Below are 26,688 nucleotides of genomic sequence, written 5' to 3'. Positions count from 1 at the left end.
TTCTATTCTGTTTTCTCCAGAGACAAACAGTAAACAACTAAGTAGCCCCTGGTTTATTCAGAGGCCACTAAGGGACTTGAAGATCTGTTAATTTAGGAAACGGTGAAGGGGTCAGGAATGGTTTCTGAAGTCTTAATTTTGAAAGACCAAACCTTATGCTTTCTCTGTTGAATAAGGAAGTATTATTATCATAGTGACTTATTGATTTTTAGAGCAACAGAACAAACAAAGGGGAGGAGCGGTGGGCTTGAGTCACGAGGTGTCACAGTGCTCATACGTCTGGGGTTTGAGGTACTTAAAGTCATGCCAATCTGTACATTGTAGAACCCGCAGGCTTCAGTACCATGTAAAACAGTATTCAGAACTCAGCTCAACCTTTGTTATCATTTTAAAAGTTATGTACTTGAAAATAGGACTTTCCATGAAACTACTTTTAGTGGTTCTTGAATTTATCCAGCTGTTTTCAAAGCACTTTCACTGGTAGCTCGGGTGATCCTTGAAAGAATTCTGTTTATTAGATCAAGTTAATAATATTGTCCTGGTTTTGCCAAAAAAAAAAAGGGAAAGAGAGAGAAAGAAGTTGTGAAATGGCTTGACCACGGTCACAATAATACTAAGTCTGTCAAGGTAAGATTGGAGCTCAAGCAGGGAGGAGGCTATAGCTCAGTGTTAGAGTGCTTGCTTAGCATGCACAAGGTCCTGGGTTCAATCCCCAGGACCTCCATTAATAAATAAATAAGTAAACCTAATTACCACCCCCCAAAATTTTTTTTAATTAAAAAAAAAAATTGGAGCTCAAGGTGTTCTGCTGTCGAGTCTGGTTTCTTTATATTTTAAAACAATAGCTAATCCCTATTGATTGGGTTTCTTCTTTCTTTCTTTTTTTCCTGTAGTGTTAAAATGTATTTTAAATTTAGTGTATTAAGTTAAGCTTTTGACTTACGATGCGCTGGGTCTCGCATCTCCTGTCTGATTCATCTAATACTGTCATGCATATGCTGCTGGGTTATTCAAATTGATTGCGATACATTTTTGCTGAGCTACTTGTCAGTGTACGTTTTTTTCTTTAATGGTCTGTTTCCAGGACCATACCAGGGTGGGTGCAGACACCTCTCAGGACATCCAGCTCTTTGGCATAGGAATTCAGCCTGAGCACTGTGAAATTGATATTGCTTCTGATGGAGAGGTCACCCTCACTCCAAAAGAAAATGCGAGGTAAGAGAAGTAAACGGCTGCTTAACATATCTTATTTGAAAATATATGAAAATAAGTGTCTTGTTTTCAGGAATAGACTGGCCCTTTCTGTCTGTTTGCTCAGTTGTGCCAAAAGTAGGGCCATACTGGGTTCTCAAGGATTTGCTTTCTGCTTGCAGAGCTCTGTGTGAGCAGTATTTAGAGAACTGGCCTCGGGGTAGCTGATTCTGCCTTGACTGGCTGGGTGACCTTAGATAAGATACTTCTTTTATCTAATCTTCAATTCCAACTTGTGATAAATGGGGCTAATAGTAGACAAAACATGTAGATCACTTGGCTCTGTGCCTGACATACAAATACTGAATAAAGTTAGTTGTTGTTACCCAGGGTAATGTATTGTTTAAAAAGCAGTTAATCAGATAACTTCATTGTATGAAAAATTCCTAAACTGGGCTATAGTATGTAAAAATTTGAGAATTGACAGGATAATATATTTTTAATGATGTCTTGAATTATTTTATAATCAAGTATAAAGTGAAGTCCTAAAACAGTATTCATTAATGCACAACATTATAATTCAGAACATACATTTTTATGAAGAGAACTACATTCATTTCAAATTATTCTGTTAATATTAGCCACAGACACTTCTAAGTGATGAAAAACTGAGACTAACAATAATAGCATGTGTGATTCATGGAATTTGTAGGCTTTGTGTTGTATGATATATTGTTAAGATATTTAATGGTCAAATCATACTATTCTTTAATTTTTAGTTATTCCGAGTTCAAATAGAATTTAGCTTTATGCTGCATCCTCCATTAGAAACTCTGGATTTTTTTTTTTTCATGCTCTTTTTATAAACTTGACAGATAAAACACATACATACAACATGGTAATTTGATCATGTTCTCTTTTAACACTATATCTAAAAATGAGTTTATTTGGTAGATTTCCTCATACCCAATTTTAATTCCATGTCTTTTTACCCTGCTCTTCCTCCTTCCCCAGCCCGCCCAGTTTCCTCCTTTCCTATGACCTCAGGCTAGTGGTTGGTTCATCCATTCAGTATACTTTGCTCCAGGCTCTGTGCTGGGAATGCCCAAGTATGGTAACACAAAGCCTGGTGGAGAAGGTATAGAAATAATAATTATTACACAGGAAGATAAGTGCTTCTTCCAAAGTGATCTTTATAACCTGCAAAGCTGATCAGTGTAAAAATATCTGGGTTTGCAGGACTGGAGGAAGGGAGATTGGTTAGGATACTGTTATGATATTGTCATGGGAACACAGCAAGTAGCAAAAGAAGTGAAGAACAAAATGTATTTCAGAATTATCTGAGAGTCAGCAAAGTTTAATGATGTGCATGGGGACGGGATGGAAATTCACTTAGTAAAAGAAAAGGAGAAGTCAGCAATGGTCGCAGATTTCTGTCTTAAGAGACTGGATAAACAATGGTACTACTAAATCAAAATAAGGAATTCAAGAGGAGGAACAGGTTTGGAGGATGATAGGTATTGAGTGGTAATGAGTTCGCTTTGGGATACCTTGGAACATCAATGTGAAGATTTCCAGTTGCACATTGGATTTAGGGCTGTAGAGCTGCACACTAAAGATGTAGAACTGGGCATTGTCAGTGTTGCCTGTGTTGGAAGTGGATCTGGAGTGTATAGTGAAAGGGTTAAACCAATGTTTTAGGGATAGCCTGAAGACAAGCCATTGAGGAGGCTGAGACAAGGGAGTCAGAGAGGCAGTGGATGCAGGATAAAATGATGGAATCCAAGGGAAGAGAACATTTAAAGAAGAGGTCAGAATAGCAGCTAAAAGAGGTTCAATGGGATATAGCAATCAGGAAGACAAGAACAACCACGGGATGCTTAGGTGCATGCAGGTGTGGATATGGAAGGAAAAAATGCAAAGAAAGAATGGGAGGTGAGGAAGTGGGCCAAGAATCTTGGATGTGAAGGTGGAAATGGGATTGGAGACACAGCAAGAGCAGGACATGGGGTTAAGAAGGGATAGTCATTATTTCTTCAAACCTATCCTCGAGTCCACCAATTCCCTCTCATGTTTTATCTGTGCTTAACCATTCTATTGAGTTTTAAATTTTGTGTCTCTGTTTTTCACTTGTAGAAGTTTAGGAAGTCCTTTTTTGGATAGGCCTGGTCTCTATTGGTAAAGTCTTGATTTTACTCCATTGTGTGTTTTAATAATTTTATTTTTACTCATTTTGTTACCTTTGTTTGAAAACACTGTTCTCTGAAGTTGTTGGAGCTTCAATCCAACTGTTTGTTTTATCTGTTGATAACTGTGCTTCCTAGAGCAGGTCACGATTCTTTAGGTGTGTTCATCTTCAGCAGTTTATCTGTAGGAGTCTGGTGGCCTGGCTGAGGCTGCATAAATTCCTGCAAAGAGGTTTTATATTTGCTTCTTCCAAGTACCCCAGGCATGTGTCCAACTAGAAATTACTTTTTAATGCTGATTTCTTGGCTTGGGTACATTACCAAACCAGGCAGTTTCCGTAACTTTTTCTTTTTATATTATGGTAATAAGAGCATACTATAAATGGCGAAGTGATTTGTTTGTATGTGTGTTCAGGGTTGTGTGTGTGTGTGTGTGTGTGTGTGTGTGTAAGCACCTAGATAGGGGTCCTCTAAAGATACAAATGATCATGAAAATTATTTATATATAAGAGAGGTGAAGCTTATTAGATTCTTCTCTGATTTGCTCTGTTTTTAGTTTTGTTCTAGAATATCACTGCCCAGTAGAACTTTCTGAGATTATGAAAATGTTCTGTGTCTGCTGTGCCCACGTTGGTAGCCGCTACCAAGAGATGGTGCTCTTGAGAATTACCATATGGCTAGTGAGAATGAGGAACTGAATTTTTTTAATTATAATTCAGAGTTTAAAATAATAAAGAACACTGAGTGACACATTTTTACTGTTGATCATACTGCTATTCTTAGAATTTCTAGGGAGCTTTTTAGATACCTTAATAAACAATGGGAAAATATTTTCCTTAAAAACTGACTATTGAATGTTTGGTTTTTAGGTAGAAAAGATAAGTATTCTAAAAAACTTTTTTTTTTTTTAAACCCGTTATCATCCTTTTGACAAAAATGTGTGTATGTGTACCTGTGTATATATTTATAGTGTCAAAAAACAAATTTTGAGTAAATTTGAACATCTAATTGGCTTTATTAAATGGTTAGTGAATCATGCAGCATCTCCGGCAAATAGACACTCTGAGGGGTTACACAACATGGAAGACTCATAGTAAGGAGGGTGGGATAAGGTAAGGAAGTCATCAACATGGGAAAAGTGGAAGTTCATTGGAGGAAAGTAAAAATTCAGGTGACAACAGCTTCTCATTGAGCTGCAGCTTCTTTATTGGCTGGGCTTGTTGCTGGGCAGGAAGGAAGACTTGCTCTTGCTGAGACAGTGGTTGCACCTCCTGTGTGAGAATGCGGGGTAGGTCTCTGCCTGTTGGGGTCAGTGACTGAGGTCTTTCTGTTGGGGTAATGTACATTGTTCTGTTTGTGAATCCATCTAACTGGCGATGAGTGGTAGGGTGTGGGCATTTCCTCTTCAGGCTTCTTGACTCCAACTTTAGTTGAGGTTTCCTTTTATTAATTTTCACAATAGATATAGACACGCATATTTATTTTTATCTCATTTTCCATTTTTGCAGATGAATAAGTCAGTCCATAATTCCAAATAGATGGGAGACAGACTTTTGAAACTTGAGTCAGAATATTGAGAGTCATTTTTATTGGCAAGAATAAAGCAAGTGTGTTAGTGTAAAATATACACACCAAGGTGTTTGTGTATGACGGATTAAAAACATTGAAGATGGTATTTCCATGGTACTTTTATCAATAAAAACTTAGCCACCAGACTTGAAATATTACTGCAAAGGAATGATTGTTTTCATATGTGAATTCTCCTTATTCTGAAAGTTTGAGCTTAAGAGTCCCCTAAAGATTAGGAACCAGATAACGAGAGTATATGAGAAAAGTCACTTATTAAAAACTTAAAGCTGAAAATAATACTCATTATTTTTCTCCACCAAACTTTACCTGAGAGTCTTTTAGCAAATTAAACTTTCATTATCCCCTTACTGTTTTGTTTTGCTTTGCTTTTATTATTTTTATTTTTTGTTGTTGGGGGCAGGTGATTGGGTTTGTTTGTTTGTTTATTTATCTATCTATTTATTTATTAAACGGAGGTACTGGGGATTGAACCCATGACCTCATGCATGCTAGACATGCACTTTACCACATTACCTCGTTTTGCTTTTAAAGGCCAGCAAAATCTCTTTTTTAAGTGAAAGAAACATTTGTAAGAAGACTAAAATTACCCATGCTAAAATTTCTGGAGGACTTTCCCTCTCCCCCTAAAAAAAGTCACAGTGACAGTGCTTTAACTGTGTCAAATCAGCTGACACGATCTTCTAATAAGCAGAAAATCCCATGAAAATCTTGTACAGCGACTTATTTAGGCTACTGAGTTCACAGCCCTTTGATAGCTGGTAAGCTACAGCAAAGTTGCAATGTAAGGAAAGCTGCACTGTTGAAAGACCACTTCCAAACGTCTGCTGGGCATTGGCTTGTTCAAGATTTGTTTCAGACCAGTCCACGGTGCATAGACCAACACAAACCCAGAGACACAATGCATGTCATTTTAAATGGTGTGATGTATATAGATGTATACAGAGGCTGCCAGAGTTGTCCTCCCCAACCCTAATCATTTGTTTGTTTGATTGTTTTCGAAGTATAATTGACTTACACTATTGTATTAGTTCCAGGTATACAACGTAATGACTTGATAGTTTTATGTACTGCATAATGATCACTATTAGAGTTACCATCTGTCACTAAAACTCGAATTTTGTACCTCTTAATCCTCTTCAGCTATTTCACCCATCTTCTGACCTCCCTTCCCTTGATTGATTTTACAATTCTTTGGTGGCCATTTAGGACTTAAATTTACTGTTCTTTTTATGTTTTACCCCAGTTTTTATTACGGGAAATTTCCAATATAAAAAAAGTAGAAAGAATAATATAACAAGCCCCCATATACCTGTCATCCAGCTTCAAAAATGAACACCTCATAGACAGTTTTATTTTTATTTATATGCTTTCCACATCTCCTGCCTCCTCCCTCCCCTCTGGATTGTTTTAAACAAATTCCAGGTATTATAACTTTGCATCCATAAATATCTCAGCTTGTATCTCTAAAAGACCAGTATCCTTAAACATAGCTCTGATACCATCACACCTGAAATAATAAACAATAATTCCTTACTAGTCATCTATTGAGTCAGTGTTCAAATTTCCCCCGTTACCTCATAAAGGTTCTTTTTCAGTTGTTTCTTGGAATCAGGATCCAAATAAGATTCCACCATTGTCATTGATTGTTATGTCTCTCAGGTCTCTTTTAGCCCGTGGGTCCCCATTTCTCTCCTCCCCTCCTTTTTTCCTTGCATTTTATTTGAAGAAGACACCTGGTTGTTTCCCATAGTCAGCATTTTGCTCATTGCATCCATGACGTCATTTAGCATCTTCCACTGCCCTGTGTGTTCCTAAATTGGTATTTAGATCTACAAGCTTCATTAGGTTCAGTTCCACAGGCATTGTTCTCCATCTCCACCAAGAGCACATAATGTCCAGGCGTCTGTCTTTGAGGGATATTGGCGTCCCTTGTTCATCTTCGCCTGGATTGTGTGTTTCAATAGTGGCTGTAGTTCTGTTATTCCTTCTCTAGGTATTAGTCGAATACATCTATTAAGAAAAAATTCCCCCAGTTATCTCTTTGGCTCCTGGGTCTGGGTTTTGTGCCTTTTACACATACTGCTGACACAGCCCCTGGTGTTCCCTCAGGTCTTGTGTAAACGGCACCCTCGTGTGCAGCACCACCCAGCTCTGGCACGGGGACAGAATCCTGTGGGGAAATAACCACTTCTTCAGGTAACAGCTTTGTGGTCACTCATATTTTCACTGATACGTCTTTTGTGTTAACTGAGCGTACACCACGTTGATGTTCTTTAATGGCGAAAAACCCTACAGAATTAATTTGCCTAAGAGGAAACGGCGAGATTGGTTGAAAGACTTTGAGAAAGAAGTGGGCCCCCCAGAGCATGACCTGGATGCAGCCAGTGAAGCTTCCTCGGAACCAGACTACAACTATGAATTTGCACAGATGGAAGTTATCATGAAAACGCTGAATAGTAACGGTAAGACCCTAACTCTGGATTCCTCCATCTTGGGCACTTCCTTACCACACACCATTCAGTAAGGGGTCAGCATATTATTCTGAAACTTAGACATGTAAAATTGCTAATTTCTTAGGAAGGTTATTGTCAAGGAGCTAATGAAAATACCCCAGGGTCTGGTCTGCTTCCTCAGGTATAGTCAGAGAGCGGGTGGTCACTTCCATGACACCTTGTGTTCCCGAGCTGGCTGTGGCAATGTTTCCATGGTCCTAGAGTACAGAATGACTGTGATGGAATTCCTCTTCAAATGTCCCATTTTTGAGCTTATCATTTCTGAATTCTTTAGCGTGTGAAAATCCCCAAGGGAGTATGACTTGAGGAATTTCAAATAGAATCTAATGGGAAGATAAAAGTTGCATTTTACCATAAACTCAGTTGAAATTATGCAGCCAAAGAGACCTATTTAATAAGCCCAGGTCACTTTTACAAACATGATAGCTGGAATGAAAGACTTTATAGGCTCTTTGCCTGACCTACACTTGAACCTGTCTCTGATCTTTAAGGTAGAGATGCTCCTTAAAGCATTATTTCTAGATCCCTCTTTTCAGAAGTTTTCCTGTGTTCGTATTTAAGTTCTTCCTCTCTGTGTCTAAAAGGAAATCCTTTACCTTTTCATACACACTTACATGCATTAAGTAAAACACACACCAGTGTTTTCCTTGCTTGCTAGTTTGTAAGTCTGTCCTTTCCTTTTCCCATCTCCCAGCATCCTCATCTCCAGGCTTGTGCCTGGGAACCAGAAACAAGACAGGAAAGTTCCCCAGGTCACAGGCACAAGACAGCATTCCTAGCAGAACTATTTCACAAGGATATAGTTGAGGCAAGATCCTGGAGCACCTGAGAAAGTTAGTTTCTGGACTTTGTCCAACCTCACTTCCCCATTCATCTGTTCCTTGGATACCCAGAATACCTAAGCATCCCTAACTTACAGCAGGGAGGGCCTCCGGAGCCCTGAGATCCCTGAGGTAGCCAGCCTCTGCCTGATGGGAAGCTAGGAGATAATTTTGGTTTTCACAGTTGAGCCTTTTCCTTAAACATTTATTTTCTCACTCTACTCTTTGAACAAGCCTGTGTGAGAAGAATTTGAGCGTGGCTGGAGGACTGTCAGTCAGATCTCTGGCAGATCAAATTGGGGATTCTGTTGCAGGAATAAAGATGTTGACCTTTTTATTTATCCCTATTTCTGGATTTTTAGTCTCAAGGACCGCCCCCCCCCCTTTTAATTATAAAGATGAAGTATGAAGAGAAGGCCAGAAGAAAAAACAAGCATGATGTATTTATATGAAGGGCATAGAATAGCAACAAAAAAAGAACATCACTAAGAATAGGAATTAGGATTAGCTACTGGACCTTTTGACAGTGCAGCAGAGGGTGGACCACAGCTGGCACTCAGGCTTCAGTCCACTCTTGCCGAGTTGGGAGGAATCCCGACAGACCTTCCCAAGTGGTATTCAGATGTCAGAATCACATTAGTGGGCCATTTAACAGAGTCACCTGTAAGTGGTTTTTTGGAAGCCCAAATGGATACAGGGTGTGACGAGAGGGTGCAGGCTTCAAACTCCAGGAGGAGGAATGTCTACTGGAAGAGAGCTTATTTCTTCAGATGAGGTTACAAGATTCTCTAACTCTGCAGAGTATGCTGGTGGCATCCATTTAATCGCGTAATCATCCCACTTCACGGATTTCTGATTTTCTCCAATTGCTACCTCATTATCATATGTATATATACATGTTAACCCCCTGAATAACCAGTGAGTATTTAATATTTGTTAATTCCTCTGGTCTTCTTATCAGGCAGTTAGTCATTGGTGGCCTGGCTCATGGTGTTGACATGAGTTAACCATTTGTGTTCCAGATCAGGCCTTGCTCTCCAGTGTTGACTTTCTCTATTTCAAAGTAATGTTTCCCTCTTTCCTATACTTTATCCAATCTCACTGCTAAATGGAGCTGCCCTGTGGGGCACACAGATGTTCTCTGATAACGATGCTGAAATGCTGGTGGCCCGACAGTGTTCACGTGCTTCACGTCTACTGCTAGGTGGCTTCCCGATGATCAGCCTGCCTGCCTGGTGGTCATCCCCTTGGTGGTCCTATTTGAAGATTCTCTTCCCTCTCATGTGGTTTCAGACGAAGCTCCTGCACAAACAGTGGGATAAAGGTTTTAAGCGATTGGCGTTGGCATGGCGGAGCGTGACTGGGTTGTAGCAGTGCTGCTGATGGGTGCCTGTGCTACGTGCTTTGACAAAATCTAACTAACGTGATTGGGAAGAAGCTGATGTTTTCTGCCTGACAGAGGTGCTCTGAATTCTTGATTGGGGAATGTTCCCTTTCCAATTATGACCCCTCGTCCCCATGTTCCAGCTCCATTGCCTTCCCAGTGGTGAAAATCTAGTGGCCGTTCTTTTCCCCATGCGTCCAACAGCACAAAAGTGTCCCTGCTATTACTGCTACTCTTACTAACGGCTGTGTTGCTGTCGACAGCACAACAGTTCAGGACAGAGTGCTGGTGGATAAATATGCTCCTGCATTATCCCAGTAATAGACTCGGATCATGGATTTTCAGATCTCTAGAGTAAATAACGATCTAAAACCCATTTCGTTTGAATTAAGAGTAAAAGCAAACCTGGTATCTGTAGACCTTAATGCGTTCTTCCCGGAGGCTCAAATAGGAATCAGACACTCAGCTATTTTCACAGAGTCAGTGGCAGCTCTAAAGTAAAGAGCAGCTAAGGGGCTGGTTGGTGAAGGATCCTAGAGATTATTCCATCTGGGATTAAAAGGTTCTTTTTACCCCAGAGGACCTACTTCCCTTTAATTTAGTGCCTTGGGCATCTTGGTATGAATTAATTCTAATTCTCTGTATCACATAAATGCCCTTCAGCCTCTACACCATCACCCTCTCTCTTTTCCATTCTCAGGACAGATGAGTAAGTTTGAGCTCATTGCATAGTTCCATACCAGGCAAAAATAAACTAAGGAAGAAAGAGAAAATGCTTTACCCAAAGTAAATGGGATCCTTTCTCTTGTCCTGAAACACCTACCTCTTTGGTATCTTGACCTGAGGCACCAGACTCACTGAGTTTCAAAACAGTTCATTCAATAGGGAGAAAAATGAAACTGTAGACACTGTCTTGATAGTTCATTGGTTGTTTGAGAACAGACCACGTCATCTTCAGCTTCTGTCCTAGGTGGTAGCAGAGTCAGATTGACTTGGTGAGTAGGATGATCTTTTTAAGGATATGCTGTATAGTGATAAAGGCCAGAAACTGGTTAATTAATGGTTAGTTAATTTGAAAAGAAAATGTTATCAAATATGTCTAAGAGAAAGGTGTTTCCAGACTTGTGGTGAGATCGGGGTGGGGAGGGAAACCTCAGCCCCTGTACCTCTGCCGGGCTGTGTGGAGCGTGGCCAGGCCCGAGTCCCCAGGCAGGGCTTCCCAGGCTGGTCTGTGGCGGGTTCGGGGAGCAATGCTCGAGCTGCTCTCTCTTGCAAATCTGTGGCCATTGATGAAGCCTGGCAAGTAGTAGGGGTGCTCTGTTGAGGCAGCTGCTAAAGCAGTATATAAAAGCCTCGGTGACGTGTCTGTTGGCGTGGAACCCCTGTCTCAGCCATGTGCGGTCATGTGTGTTTCTACACACCACCGACTAACAGGTGGAAATAACGATTGAACATCTTGTCCAGTGTCTTTTGCCAAAAACCCTAGAATATAATTCTGTTTAAAAAATTGATGTGTCTTCCAGTTTTCTCTCTCTGGAAAAGATTGATAAACACTTAGGTAGGGCCCTTGAAAATACAGCTCTTTTAAATATAGGTGGATGGTGAGGACCCTGTCTTTTCTTTTTTAAACCTAGAGCCTAAATAGAGAAAAGAATACTGTTTGAGAAACATATATATTTTTTAATTCTGAGAGAATTTTTCTTCTCTAGCCCTTATATGTAAAATTTCTTTGATCTCCTCCAAAAAAGTTCACGGTATTATTCATCTTTTTTTCAGAAGTCATAGGGCTTGTGTCAGAATGTCTACTGCTTTGGAGTGTATTGATTTTCACTCTATGGAAAAGGTCTTACCCACGCAGGGTCTGCCTCTGTATAAAGGATTTGTTTTAGGCGTCCATTTTCCATTGGCCTATCAGGTAACATATTTCAGGAACTCTATGTCAGGGCTCTATGAAGAAAACTGTTCTGCTTTAGAAAAATAATGAATTTTAGAATTTTATGTCAACAAGAACAGTGTTGTTTTTTTTAATGTACTCTTTCAGAGAGTACTAATTCTGAGGAAACCATTGGAGGTGAGAGTACTGCATCAATTTATTTCTAAGTTCATCTACTCCAGTGCTGATCTGAGTTCAAAACCCCACTCTGTTGCTTATTAGCTGTGCAGTCTTAGGCCAGCTGCTTAACCTTTCTGAGCCCCAGTTGTCTCATCTTTAAAATGAGAAGGATGTCCGCCCTTAGTTTTGTTGCAAGGCTTTTATGAGATGATGCATGCAAAGCATACGGTGCTCTACCTGGGATACAGGAGCTAGCTGGATTATTATTGCCATTGTGGTTGTCATTTTTATTAAAACAACTCACCTATACTGTGCATCCCTAGTGATTTTCTTAAAAATTGCTTTCTACTCTGTTTTGTATTATTTAACCTTATTTTTTTAAAAGCTAACATGCTATTTTTTTTCCTCTTTTCATTATATCAAGCTAGTACAATTTATATGTTTATTTCACAAACTGATGGAGTCTTCTGGTAAAGTCAGTCAATAGCCATCAACAGGTGTTGAAAAAATTCCTCTTACCTTAGATTTCCCACTCTTGTCTTGTAAGTTAAACCGAGATTCAGTATGTAGGACTACAACACAAATAGCACCGAATAACAGGCAAATGTGTGACTCCCAGGCTGGTCTGAGAGTATGAACACAACTCCTCAAGGTCCCACTTTGGGGAAGTATTTGCTGTTATGGTGATTTCCTTGTGTACCATCCAGATTGTCTAATACACTGTTCCCCTGCAGACTACTCAGAGGTGTCAGTAACTTTTTCTTTTGTACATGTGGTCACTGCCTTCCTTAACTTTTCTCCAGGGCATCTAAGTCATTGGTCATCACCAAGATAATGTCCTGCCACAGCCAGTCGGCTCTTTAGGATTGAGTCCTGCCTACACTGCAACCACCACTAGTCATAGTCCTGGCCTCTTTGAGCAAGATCTGTTAGTATTTCTAATACCTCTTCACCCACGTGTATGTTGGTGATCTCTAAATCTGCAGAAGAGAAAAATCAGCAATAGCCTTTTTATTTTTGCAAGTGAATTGATTGCCCTCTCGGGTATTAACACCTGAGAAATTGCCATACCATATATTCAATCCATGTTTTCAAACATATGCAGTGATCTGTAATTTTCCTCCCACATTAGAGAAATCCAAGAGTAATAAATTTGTGGTTAAAATCAGAAAAATAAACCCTTTGCTGTGTATGAAAACCAGTGCTACGTGAGCATAAAAATTGACTACCATAAAAATCAAATCTTGTGTAGCTCTGTCTTGGAAGCTGCCTTAGATTTTATCGTGTTTTTCTTCTCAGTGGGTAGGATCCCATCCCCTTTTCCACTGCCATCTGCTTTTTGTAGATTAGTGATCTGTCTGAGCATTAGGATGAGCTCATCAAATTAAAGAAAGCCACGTAGTAGCTGTGGGGAAAGTTTACATGCAGGGCATTTATCTAAGATGTTAAGAAAAAGAAAATTGAGAGGATTCCATCTGACCGGGCCCCTCAGGCCCCTCACAGAAAGCATGCTGAAAGGCTCAGTTCTGGGGAAGGACAAGGTTCTTGCTGGAAGAAGCACTGAAGACACCTTGCCTTGTCTCTTGGCTCCAGACCCAGTTCAAAACGTGGTTCAGGTGCTGGAGAAACAGTACCTGGAAGAAAAGAGGAGTGCCCTGGAGGAGCAGCGGCTCATGTACGAGCGGGAGCTGGAGCAGCTCCGCCAGCAGCTGTCCCCGGAGAGGCAGCCCCAGAGCAGCGGCCCCGACCGCCTGGCCTACAGCAGCCAGACGGCCCAGCAGAAGGTGACCCAGTGGGCGGAGGAGAGGTAGGAAGGGGACCCGCGGGGTTCAGAGTCAAGGCCTTGGGGCCTTGGGGTCTTGGGGGTGGGCGTCGTGACATATTGAAGGGCGACAGATGTAGCAAAGAAGGAAATCTTACTCCCCTGTCCGGATCGTTAGTGATTGCCTTTTCCTTTCAGAGATGCTGTCTGTCCTAGTGTGTTTACTGGGATGTTAGTTGTTGCAGACCACACTGCCCCCTTACCCTTCAGGAAGAATGGTACCGCCAGTGTTAGAACACCACTGCTGGGTTTGGAAGTAGAGAGCATCTGAATCGTTCCTCAGCATAAAAGCATTTCTCTTCTTTTATTTCTCTTACTTTGGAGTCCATTTAAATACAACATTAACATTAAGAAAACTTCTAAAAAATGTGACTTTTTTAGATTTATGACTTTAAAACATTTATATCAGAATTGAGGTAGTGGTGGAGGAAAAGGTACCAACAGCAGTAAGGGCAGTAAACTATTGCTAAGTTCTTTGTGTTCTTACCGCAGCCCTGGCATCGTGCTTACTTTATTTAGTGCTCCCTGACAGCACCAAGCCACAGAAATACTATTCCCATCTTGTAGGTAGGACAGTCAGTTTAAATATCCTCTCTCAGTCACCCATTTAGTAAATGAAAAGGCTAGGGTTTGAACCCGGGTCTGTCTAAACAGTAACAACTCCTATGTTATAGTAATAATAGCACCTGCCATTTCTTGAGCATTTACCACGTGCCAACACTCCGCACAGTGCAAAATCCGAGTATAACTCTGCAGTCAGCCCTCGCTATCCGAGGTGCCACAATCCACGGGTTCAACCAACCCACGGGTCACACGGTCCTGCAGTATTTAGTGAAAAAAAAATCCACCTGTAAGTGAACCACAGTTCAAACCCATGTTGTTCAGGGCTCAGCTGTACTCTTTCATTCAGTGGGTAATTTTTGAATATCCTATGATGGGCCGTGCGCTTGGCCAGAAATTAGGTGTAACAACAAGCAAAAAAAAAGGGCATGTTCTCTGCCCTAGGCGCGCTTACAGCTTTGCAGAGGATATGGACATTATTAGTCAAATAATTATACAGATAAATGAAAAATTATAGCTATGATGAAGGCTACTGAGGCAAAAGATGTTAGACTGGGAAAACATATAATAGGATTTGGACCCAATCAGGATATTAGAGAAGCTTTTATCAGGAAATGCTATGGGATAGAGCTGAAAAAAAGAATTTCTGCTGCCACAGACGTACCAAAGAAATCAGATAAATAAAACACTTTCTCTGCACTAAACCCAGGACTTTCACTTGCCCAGCTTCCCACCCTAAAGCACACAAAAGTCATAATCATTTATTTTTCCTAAGGGATTCCTTCATTTTATTTTATTGTTTACATTACCATATCAAAATCTAGGCATTTTCAAATGTTACATAATTTATTTTTAATGTATTTTTAAAAATCTTATTTTTTGTTGAAGTATAGGTGATTTGCAATGTTAATTTCAGGTGTAGAGCAAAGTGATTCAGTTACACATATATGTACATATATACACATATATTTTCATATTCTTTTCCATTATAGCTTATTACAAGAGATTGACTGTAGTTCCCTGTGCTATAGAGTAGGTCCTTGCTGTTTATCTGTTTTATATATAGTAGTGTGTATCTGTTAATCCCAAACTCCTAATTTATCCCTCCCCCTCTTTCCTCTTTGGTAACCATAGTTTGTTTTCTATGTCCATGAGTCTATTTCTGGTTTTAAATGTTATATAATTTAAAACATGGTTTGTTCATTAAGTCACCCCACATGTTTGCTCCTTGTCCGTGGTTCCCAATGGATAGCCCCCAGAACCCTGCTGGGAGGACGGAAGGATAAGAGGTGAATTGGCAGAAATAGGTTGAAAAATACCGTTTGAAAGGAGTTTTCTATCACTTTCTAAAAATAGGACTCACTTAGAAACAGGATTGCAGTTTTCTTTGGGATGTTCTCATTTCCTTTCGTGCTATGCCCCAGGGATGAACTCTTCCGCCAAAGCCTGGCAAAACTGCGGGAGCAGCTGGTCAAAGCTAATACCTTGGTGAGGGAGGCAAACTTCTTAGCGGAGGAAATGAGCAAACTCACTGACTACCAGGTGACTCTGCAGATCCCTGCTGCAAACCTCAGTGCCAACAGAAAGGTAAGAATGTTCTCACAGAAAGTGCCAGCAAGAGGTACAACAGTAGCTACTGTAAGATAAAATGTAAACCTGACATTCACAAAACACCCACGAGGAGACCCTGATGTGAGCAGGGCGTTCGTTCTTTTTAAGACTTCCCCTACAGACCTCCTCGCATGCGTATGTCCTTAGATATGTTATGATCAGAATATGGGGATTTGGGCAGCTGAGGGACTGACTAATTTAGGTGCTTTCTTTAAAACACTGAAACTAGAAATATATATCAGGAATTCCTCCTGCTTTTCTCTTTCATGTAAATGCCTCCTGAAATAGGGAATGTGTGTCTGTTACAGTATTTTTCTGAGAGTGAATTCTACAAAAAAAAAAAAAAAAGCCTCGTATGATACCTGTTTTATGTACACAGGATTTTTTTCAGTCATTGGGAAGTTTCCCATCAGCTCAACTTGAAGAGTTTTTCCTTTAAGGAGAAACTTTGAAAAAGTCACTTTTCATCCATTCATTTTTCTCTCCAGCGAGCAAGCTAGGAATGAGTCAGGGTATTTCCTCCTGTATTTTAGTCTTTTGACCCAGTAGTTCTCCTTTGAGAATTGTATTCTAAACCCATACTCATAGAAGTGTCCATGAAGATTTATGTGCTTTTGTACAAGGATGCTTACCGTAGTGGCCTTTGTAATTAACACCACAAATCTGAAACAGCCATGATGTTGACCGGTAGAATAATAAGTCAAATAATGGACTGCTTATGTTTATGAAAACTATTTAACAATAGAGCGTGTTTATGAAGACTATTCAACAACACAACAAGGTGAACGTAATATAAAAACTGTGGAGAGAGGATTGGGATAGGAAATGGATATTTTTGTTAGGTTCTGATTGTGATAAAAAGAAAATGTGTTGGGAGGGTGGGGATAGCTCAGTGGTAGAGCACGTGCTTAGCATGCACAAGATCCTGGGTTCAATCCCCAGTACCTCCATTAAAAAAAATAAATAAAATATGTGTGTATACATAGAAGACTGAAAATAAACCAGAATATTCCCTAGGTGATAGAATTTCATCTTCTTTTGTATACATGTGTTTTTTCATACTTGCTGCTTTATGATCATACACACTGCTTCAGCGATCCAATAAGTTACAGCAAGGATTGTTTTGTTTTTTTTATTTTTGTTTTCCTTCATTCTGCAGAGAGGAGCTATCGTGAGTGAGCCCGCTATTCAAGTGAGGAGGAAAGGGAAGAGCACCCAAGTGTGGACCATTGAGAAGCTGGAAAATAAATTAATTGATATGAGAGACCTTTATCAAGAATGGAAAGAAAGAGTTCCTGAGGTAAAAGAGACCAAGTGTGAAGGAGCTTTGGTCATGTTTAAAGGACAGCATATAAGTGATTTAATTCTCAGAACACCTGCACGTGCATCCGTGAATGTCTATCGTGGTTCCTGGGACACTGACATTAGAAAAGTAAAGTGAAAGTGATCTTGAGAGGATCAGCTGGGTCAGTCATAAGACATGTGACCCCCACACAGAGAGGAACTAAAACAAGAGAACCCACAGCATGTTCTCACTGGCTGCATTTTTACTACATTTCAGGTGCAATGAAGTAGGACAGAGTAGATTTGTGCTGTTTTGTTGGTGCTGTGAAAAATCAGCTTAGTTGGAGCCGGCCTGGGTTGTGTACTCATTGGCATGTGTTCACGGTCCCCTAGCTGTGGCCACGGTTGGGTGGGTGACTGAGGGTAAGTTTAGGGAGCACAGCCCATTTTGGGGGCACTAGTAATGGAAAAGAGGACTCGGCGAAGGAAGTGAGGCAAAGCACCGGGAGTGAAGCCACACAGGTGGGGTGTGACGGGGAGACGGGGCAGCAACCCAAGAAGGGCTCTCCCTGTGGAGATCACGTAGTCCCCGACTGCCAGGTGCTTGTTTTGTTTTACTTATTTGTGTGACGTGATTCTAATTCTACTTCTCAATTTATTTGAATAAATGGATTCTAATTTTGCTTCTCAATTTCTTTGAGTAAGTGGATTCTAATTTTACTTCTCAATTTATTTGAATAAATGGATTATTTTTAAAACATTTTAAAATACTGATTTTACATAGCATTGTGTAAGTTGATGTTTCGTTTTCTACTCTCCTCCCCGCTTCCCCACCTCTTTCCTACCAACTCAGGTAAAGCGACTGTATGGGAAACGAGGTGACCCTTTCTATGAAGCCCAAGAGAATCACAACCTAATTGGCGTGGCTAATGTGTTCTTGGAGTGTCTCTTCTGTGATGTGAAGCTTCAGTATGCAGTCCCCATCATCAGCCAGCAGGGGGAGGTAAGGACAATCCAGCCTCGGAGGAGTGGTTGAAGTTTGTTTTTCTGTTTTTTTAATTTGATTTAGGTTATGATCTTGAGGTAGGTCAAGACAGTTGGATGAAGGATCCAACTGTTGGATGAGGATCACATTCTTTTTTCTCTACTAGTATCAGTAGAAACTACCAAAATTAAGTCATGGTTTTAAAAGATTATTATCACTTTTTTTTTTAAATTTGTGGTTCACAAGTATTTTCTTTGTTTTAATCAACTTAGAAATCTTTTGCAAACCAGATTCAGCTCTGTGCCCCCTATTTATTTCTCTTTTAATCTCTTACCTCTGTAGTACACTCTAGCTTCTTCCTGGCCCCTAAGTGGTCCTTACAAGATACAACTTGGGAGGATTGTTTTGGAAATCCAAAATATGCTAAGAAAATAAGCTTAACCATCCCACCTTTCTCCGCCCACCCCCATTTTTTGGAGGGGGGAGGGGGTAGAAGTAATTAGGTTTATTTATTTATCTATTTGTAATGGAAGTACTGGGGATTGAACCCAGGACCACAGGCATGCTAAATACACACTACACAGGGAAGCTGTTCCCTCCCCCGACTCCCCCTTTAAAAGAACAAAATTTCAGTTATTTGAATTTATTGGCCTTTTGTAGGCCTAAGGCATTTCAGAAACTGTTCAAGTTCAAACTTTTTAATTTTATCCATTCGTCAACTGATGTTTTTCATTTTAAATTTAGTAGCACCCTTATTTCCTAGCGTGTCCTTCAATAACATGCAGGCTTGAAATACTGAGTTGTTTTGTGTGACTCTTAGCACAGGCTGAGAACAGGATGCCATTTTGCCCGAAGTGAATCCAGGAAATAGGTTCCCAGTTGTGGTACGTAAGTACACAGCTCACATTCCACATGTGGTCACCCTAGTGCGAACATTCTCTCTAGGAAACTAATGGGCTAAGTTGCTTTTTCCCATGTTAAAAACGGGCACAGCTCTGATGGCAAAGAGATCTAGTCACTGAGTCCCTAGCTAGGGGGTCTAGAGCTAGGGGTCCAGGTGAGCTTTAAGTGTTCCACCAATCCCCCGAAATTACACTAAAAAAAAAATTCAAAAGAAGAACCCTATCTTTTTTTGGGGAGGAGGGGGCACGTTTTTACTTATTTATTTAAAGGAGGTTCTGGAGATTGAACCCAGGACCTCATGCATGCTAAGCACCCCCTCTACCACTGAGCTCTGCCCTCCTCCAAGAACTCTGTCTTCTGATTTCTCGTGTTTCCTCCCCACCCCCAATCTTGGTCTTTCCTCTGTATTTCTCTTACTTGTCAGATACCACCAACTAATTTCTCTTAAGTCCTTGGTGCCAGGGCCAGTTACTCTGGAAGTTGGATCTGAGCCATGTTGAAAAATAAGCCTCACTCTTTAGATGACGGCAGACTGCCCGGCATGTGTCACCTTCACGGCACCAGTCACTACGCCCTTCACCTGTGTCATGAAAGATAACTCGGCCAGTTTCAGCACTCTGAGAATGCAAATTTCAGGGTCATTCCTGTCCTTAAATTCAGTTCTATGCCACCGACTGTGAGAAAGGCACTGCTAACCAGCACCAACCCAGAGAACCACCAGGGTGTTCTGGAAACGAGCTTGCTCACTCTCTCTCTCTCTATATATATATGTATATATTTATTTTTCCCCCTTTTTGGTAGTAAACTAGTTTTAAAGGAACTGTTCCCTTGTAAGTTCGCTGTTTTGTGTTTGTCGTTCCTCCTGGAATAGGTCCCACCCCCTCACCCTGCTCCCAGCCCGTGTGAGTTCCATTCTCCTTTCTCTGCTCCCAAGAGAATAGAAGCCCCGTGAGCCCAGTGACCACGTCTGCCTGGTTCACTTTTGTAAACACAGCACTTACTGCAGTTCCTGGTACACACTCAATTCTTGGTAAACGTTTGTTGAGTGAATAAATTTATCCCATCGCAGCCCGCACACACCTCTGTTGCAGTGGCTAGCTACACTGTTGGTGCCGGGTTTTTACTTCTCTGTCTTTCCCCACTTGACTGTAAGTGCCCAGACTTTATCTTGGTGTTCCCCTGAGGCCAGGTGTTTGATCAAGTGAGTAAGTGAGTGGATACAGGAGGTGGGGGAAGAGATGACTCCAGGTAGAATATGATCGCTGCCTTTACGCTGCTCATGGGCTGTCCTGCAGAAGAAAGATAAGGATGAAGATGACTCCAGAATGCAAGGATAAAGACAAATTTGGCTCAGAGTAAGGCAGGATGATTACAGGGGCAGGCGATGGAGTGGACTGGCTCTGGAAATGAGTTTCCTGTTGCCAGAGATGGCCCAGTGGTCGCAGCCGAGCTGCCCACCGGAGATACTGTAGGGTGCGTTCTGTCTGAGGTCAGTTTTGTCCATGGGATGCCTTTTAACCCCACGCTGCTCTGCTCCCTTGCCCCAGGTTGCAGGGCGCCTCCACGTGGAAGTGATGCGAGTTACGGGAGCTGTCCCGGAGCGCGTGGTGGAGGACGACTCCTCGGAGAACTCCAGTGAGAGTGGGAGCCTTGAAGTCGTAGACAGCAGCGGGGAGATCATCCACCGAGTCAGGAAACTCACGTGCCGGGTGAGAGGGCAGTGGTAACGAGCCTCAGATAGATGACCTTTTTAATTCAACACAGCTTTATAGAAAATCTTAGGAGTTTTTCATACAACATAGTAAAATTTAAACTTTCTGACAGTAAATACAGTAATGGACAGGACTGTTTCCAGAGGTGAAGCACACTTTCTGATGACAGTTGTATGGAATTTCTAAAGTCTGTGTTCGTGGCGTGCTTCTCTAGTAAAGGTTGCACCTGTATCAGAAACTCGGTCACTGGGAAAGTTGGAGAGGGATGTGTCCGTTTGTTGCCAGCTCATCTACTGTGATTTGGAGCCATGGTACAGATTTCATCACAGATAGGTAATCCTTAATGAAATGGTGCCAAATATTTTCAGATGTCAGGTAAATGACTGACTGATTTATTTCATCACTAACCCTGAAATTTGAGGTAGTTGGGTGTGAAAAGAAAGCATAGTTTAATGTTTTCTTCATGAGAGTTATATTTGCATTTTTAATTTAATTTTTATTGAAGTACATTCAGTTACAATGTGTCAGTTTCTAGTGTACAGCACAATGTCTCAGTCATGCATATGCATACATATATTTGTTTTCATACTCTTTTTCATTACAGGTTGTTACAAGATATTGAATATAGTTCCTTGTGCTGTACAGAAGAAGATTTTTTTTTTAACCTGTTTTTCTATATAGTGGCTAACATTTTAGTGGCTAAATCTCAAACTCCCAAGTTTATCCCTTCCCACCCCCTTTCCCTGGTAACCGTAAGATTGTTTACTATGCATTTTTTTTTTAATCTCTTCAGGTAAAAATTAAAGAGGCAACAGGGCTGCCCTTAAACCTCTCAAATTTCGTCTTCTGTCAATACACATTCTGGGACCAGTGTGAATCCACAGTGGCTGCCCCAGTAGTGGACCCAGAGGTGCCTTCCCCGCAGTCCAAGGATGCGCAGTACACCGTGACCTTCTCTCACTGTAAGGTACAGATGCCATTACAAAGTGAGCTACGTGGGAGGCAACCGACCTGGGCAGTTTACAACTACTTGTAACTTAGAGATTTTCCCCATATGAATGTTTTATAAACGTAGTATGTTTATTGGGCTTTTTTAACCTCAAAATGTACTTTAATACAAATTCAAATTATTTGAAAGTATTTAAAATAAAATCTGAAAGACTTCTGCCTGAAATCTTAATCCTTAGGGGTCTGATGACCAATGACAGTTTGCTGCCTATTTTAATAAACAATTTTCTATGCTCTACAGCTTTTATATGTGTGTGGTAAACAGTGTGTTCATACACGTAAATGGGCATAGATACAACACTCTTACCTTCACGCATGCATAACTTCTTTAGAAAATATTTTTATGCAAAAATATGATCGCATACAGATTGCAGAATTGCCTTTTGTTACTTTAATATATGTGAACATCTAACCATGTGAGTTGCTGTAGATATTTTTCATTCTTTTGAAATTCTAAGCATGGTATTCTAACGTCCCATATGAGTTTTTTAAAGAAAATATAAAGTGAGAAAGGTGAATTTTGGGTGAATATTGTTTGGACCTATTTTTGTGACATCAGCTACCCTTCCTGACTCATATTAGACTGCCAGCAAGTCATTTCTGACAGCCAGACTCTATCTTCTGTGTCACGTTGTTTTGCCTTGGACAATTCTTCATAGATACTCAAGACCCTTTCTTTTGGAAATTCTTTCTGGTTCTATACATAGAAAACAAATCCATATCACCACCTGTAAAATTTCACATATGTAAAGTCTGTCAAGTCGTTCTTTTTCTGAAAACAAACGGCCCACATTTTTTTAGCCCAAGTTCACCAAATCTGTTTCTCAATTCTTTATTAATTTTTGTTTTGTTGTTATTCTCTAAATACTGCTTTAAGTATCCCCATCTTTCTTTGGCTCTAAAAAGCTGCTCATTTAGAAGGGTCAAACCTGAATTTTAAGTGCATCCTACTTAACGCTGGTATAACAGATGTTGGTCTCAGAGACCTTGGACTCACTTTGTGACCTTGAGACTTTTTCCATCTCTGAAATGCGTAGATTGTGCCAACTGGTTATTAAGTTTATTTTCCTTCTAGAATTCTGACTGTCTCAAATAAAGCCATATAAAATAAGTAAAAAGGTAGATAGTATAAGGTTAAATCAATATAGCACAGTCCTTCCCAGAAATTAGAGTCACAGAGTTGTCCTCACCTGAGATTCCACTGAGATGCTACTGGAAAGAAAATCGATGTGGTTCCTTGCCTGCTGCTTTGTTCTGGGTGATTTGCCAGACATCTCAATCGGTTCAGTATCCGTTTCCTCACTCTCACCTGTTGGCATTTCACAATGCAGAACTGAAACGGGAGAGTTTAAGAGCAAGAGCACAGAATCGTGGAGCTAATTGTATACAACTTAATTCTGTGTTTAGTCTCCTAAACCATGGCAAGGAACAGTCAGAAGTTCCTTCTTTCTTTCTTTCTTTCTTTTTTTTTTTTTTTTGATGTGCTGACTAGTCCATTCCAGCTGAAAGTCAGAGAGGTCCTGTGAACTGAGAATGGACCAGGAGGATGGGAAGGTAGATTCAGCTCTGTGGGTACAAGCAGTATGATAGGGGGCAAGTTGCTTTCTTTAGGATCCTCATTTCTTAAAGAAAGGAGTTGAATTAAATTACCTCGGAATATCCCTTCCAATGTAATATTCTTTGCTTTTTTCTATAAAGCAGCAGCAATAGTTTTAAGGTTGGGATCAGGCCAACATACTTCGAACTGAATCTGTATACAATTGAAAGGTAACAAGAAAATTTCACAGATGCATAATTCTTGTCGCTCTTTCCTTCCCCCACTTCTCCCAGGACTATGTGGTGAACGTAACCGAAGAATTCCTGGAGTTCATTTCAGATGGCGCGCTGGCGATCGAAGTGTGGGGCCACCGGTGTGCTGGGAACGGCAGCTCCGTCTGGGAAGTCGATTCCCTTCATGCAAAGACAAGAACGCTGCATGACAGGTTTGTACTTGGCCGTGAGCTTTAGACTCAGGGTCTAGGCTAACTCTTGGACAGCAGTTGAGAGTAAGGACTCTCTGAGCCTGTTTCCTCCTTTGTGAAATGGGAGTTATAAAAGGAACTTCCAGGTATTGGAAAAATTCCATGGGGAAAGGACAGTCTTTTCAGCAAATGAGACTGAATCAACTGCGTATCTATGTGGAGGGAAAAAAACCAATCTTGATGTTTACTTCACATGATACATAAAACTTAATTTGAGATGGAGCATGACTTTAAATGTAAAAGATAAAACTGTAAAGCTTATAGGAGAAAAAAGGAGGATCTCTTCTTGTAAAGCTGACCGTTTGCCTCTTCTGTGACCCAGGAATCTCACTACTAGATATTGACCCCAGAAAATGAAAACTTAAGTCCATAAGCAGACGTATACACGGATGTTCCCAGCAGTTCTATTCATAATATCCTAAAACCGCAAACAGTGCAAATGTCCTTCAATGTGAGAATGTCTGATAAACAAATTGTAGTATTAGTCACATGATAGAATATTGTTCAGCAATGTATAAAAAAGTCCTGTGGACACCCCTTTGGATGAATCACAAAAACTGATCTGAATCAAAGAGGCCAGACCTCGAAGAGGACAGTGCTGTGTGATTCCATCCGAATGACACTGTAAGACAGGGAAAGCTAATCTTCAAGGTTGCACAGCTGCTGCGGGCGGTGTAGGGACCGAGCGGGAAGGGCCTGACACCACCTCCCACGGTGACGGTGGGCAAGGTACCCAGGTGTGTGTGTCTGTCACAACGCGTCAGCTGTACTCTTGAGAGCTGGACAGCTCACTGAGTGTAAGTTATACCTCAGTGAAGTAAACAGAACCCGTACCACAGGGTTGTTTGGGGAGGCCAGTAAGAAAACAGTCCGTGTGACATTCAGAGAGCACAGTGCGGTGCGCGTAGTGCTCAGAGAAGGGGGCTCAGTCCTGCCACGATGTCCGCGGGCAGCGGCACTGGTGGGACGTGTTCTGCAGGTGGAGCGAGGTCACGCGCAGGATAGAGATGTGGGTCTCCATCCTGGAGCTGAACGAGCTGGGGGAGTACGCGGCGGTGGAACTCCATCAGGCGAGGGACGTCAACACGGGAGGTGTCTTTCAACTCAGACAGGTACCAGCTTTGTCTTTCCTCGTTTCATGTTTTCTCCCTGTCCCCCTCACCTTACACACAGTTTCTGGGAATTTTCTAGTGATTTGTTTCTTTGTTCCCTAATTCTTTTCCCTTCCTTCATCCTCTTGCCCCATCCCTCGCCATTCCCATCCCTGGCACCCCTGTCCCCATCACACCCCCACCTCTGCAGGGCCATTCCCGGAGAGTACAGGTCACGGTGAAGCCGGTACAGCATTCCGGGACTCTGCCACTCATGGTCGAAGCCATCTTGTCTGTATGCATTGGCTGCGTGACTGCCCGGTCCACCAAGCTCCAGAGGGGGCTGGACAGTTACCAGGTAAGACCAACAGATTTGAAATAGTACCTAACAAAGACTGGTTAATGCAGAATGAAGGCAGTCAGTGACCTTTGATGGAGACCTGTTTGGGAATAGAACTGAACTCTTTGCCTAAACCCTGTATCTGCGGCACCCTCCTCCCCGAGCCCCCAGTTTGTTATTTCCATCCATTGCCTTTTTATTAGGTTTAAAATACTCTATTGGCTTGGTGTTCATTAATAATAATTTTATTTATAAGCACATATTAATGCTATAGTGCTCATTTACTTTAGACAGGTTTTATTGCCCAAATTAAATTGGATATTTGGCATTACTGCCTGGCCTGATCCACTTTTCTTAATATAAAATTGCCCCCATACACTGGCATCATTAACCAACTCTCTCAAAGCTTTACTTTTTTTCTTTTTTTAATTAAAACTTGTCCTCATGATCATTTTTGTTCATTACATCTCCTTTTACTAAATCTTCTGTTATCATCTTCAAAAAACTGAAAGATGGCAACCTTTAAGAATTCATCTGATTACCAGTCACAACTGTTTAGGACTCTGTGAGAATAAACATGTCCCCAGTGGCCTGAAATTCAGACTTTCCTGAAAGCTAAAAAGAGCATTGGCTTGGACTGTTGGGCCTGAAGAAGGCACAGCTTTGTCAGACACTGCCGTTCCCATCCCAGGCCAAAATTGCGTCCGACTCAAAACCTGGGAGAGTCTAAATGAAGGCGCAAGGCTGGAGTCTGCTGTTTTAGGGGAGGCTCCTCCACCAGGCTTTTCCTTGTGTGTGGAGTAAAAATTGGGTTGTATGTATTCTTAACCTAGTCCAGCCCCTCACTTGGCTGTCAACTCTGGGAGCCACTGCGGGGCCCAGTAGACAGAGCACAGACTTGGCGTGGGGAGACCTGAGTTCTTAAGTCTCGTTTGAATTAACTGAGTAATTTAAACTTCAAGTTCCCTTTTTCTCCTCTCCAAACTGATGAGGTAGACTTAATAACTCTCTGAGGTCTCTTTCTGCCATAAAATTTTGTGGCTTAAGAAATCTCTGATCTTAGGTAAAACTTTTGAGTCTGTGTGTCCTAAACCATGACCTACGAACATGGGTCACCAACTGACTGTTCCCCTTTTAGGGACATCAGAAAGATTGTGTGCACTTTTTAAAACAGCTATGCCTCTTGAGTTAAAATAGGTTTTTGTCAAAAATCTAGCTCTCCAATATCCGCCTTCCCCCGGTGCTAAATGCTCTTTAATGAGCATAGTACCAGTCATACAAAATTAAACTGTGACTGTTTTAAACCTTTTATTTTTGTTTGCTGCCGTGCTCACAGTCCTGTCCAGGACCATTTTGGTTGTTGACATAGTGTTGTAGAATTATTTTGATGCAATAGCTCGAGGCAACCCAGAATATGCTGATTTCACAACAGTGATATATCACGGGAGCTCAGGCTGGTTTTCGGTTAATAGAAATTCCTCCTTAGTCTAAAAAATAATGATAAATTAGAGCTATTTGTGCTTTATTCATTAACATGGGGAATTAATTCAAGAAAAATTACTGCAATGTTAAGCTTGTGTTTAATAAGTTAGAGTTATCCAAATGAACATGA

At 41.1% G+C, this 26,688-nt stretch overlaps 1 protein-coding gene across 1 annotated transcript in view; it reads left to right on the top strand.

Moving 5' to 3' along the window:
- Window positions 1-26,688, top strand: part of KIF13A (kinesin family member 13A) — a 172,533-nt gene that overhangs the window by 124,007 nt on the left and 21,838 nt on the right. Inside the window, 12 exon segments of the mRNA XM_032462545.1 lie at window positions 1,085-1,215; window positions 7,077-7,163; window positions 7,263-7,429; window positions 13,332-13,545; window positions 15,546-15,708; window positions 16,892-17,032; window positions 17,870-18,019; window positions 20,452-20,613; window positions 21,410-21,583; window positions 23,455-23,606; window positions 24,625-24,757; window positions 24,948-25,094. Coding sequence (XP_032318436.1) covers window positions 1,085-1,215; window positions 7,077-7,163; window positions 7,263-7,429; window positions 13,332-13,545; window positions 15,546-15,708; window positions 16,892-17,032; window positions 17,870-18,019; window positions 20,452-20,613; window positions 21,410-21,583; window positions 23,455-23,606; window positions 24,625-24,757; window positions 24,948-25,094 — 1,821 coding nt within the window.

Source organism: Camelus ferus, chromosome 20 (assembly GCF_009834535.1).
Source record: "Camelus ferus isolate YT-003-E chromosome 20, BCGSAC_Cfer_1.0, whole genome shotgun sequence".
Classification (NCBI taxonomy): Eukaryota; Metazoa; Chordata; class Mammalia; order Artiodactyla; family Camelidae; genus Camelus; species Camelus ferus.
This window is presented reverse-complemented; position numbering and strand designations above follow the sequence as displayed.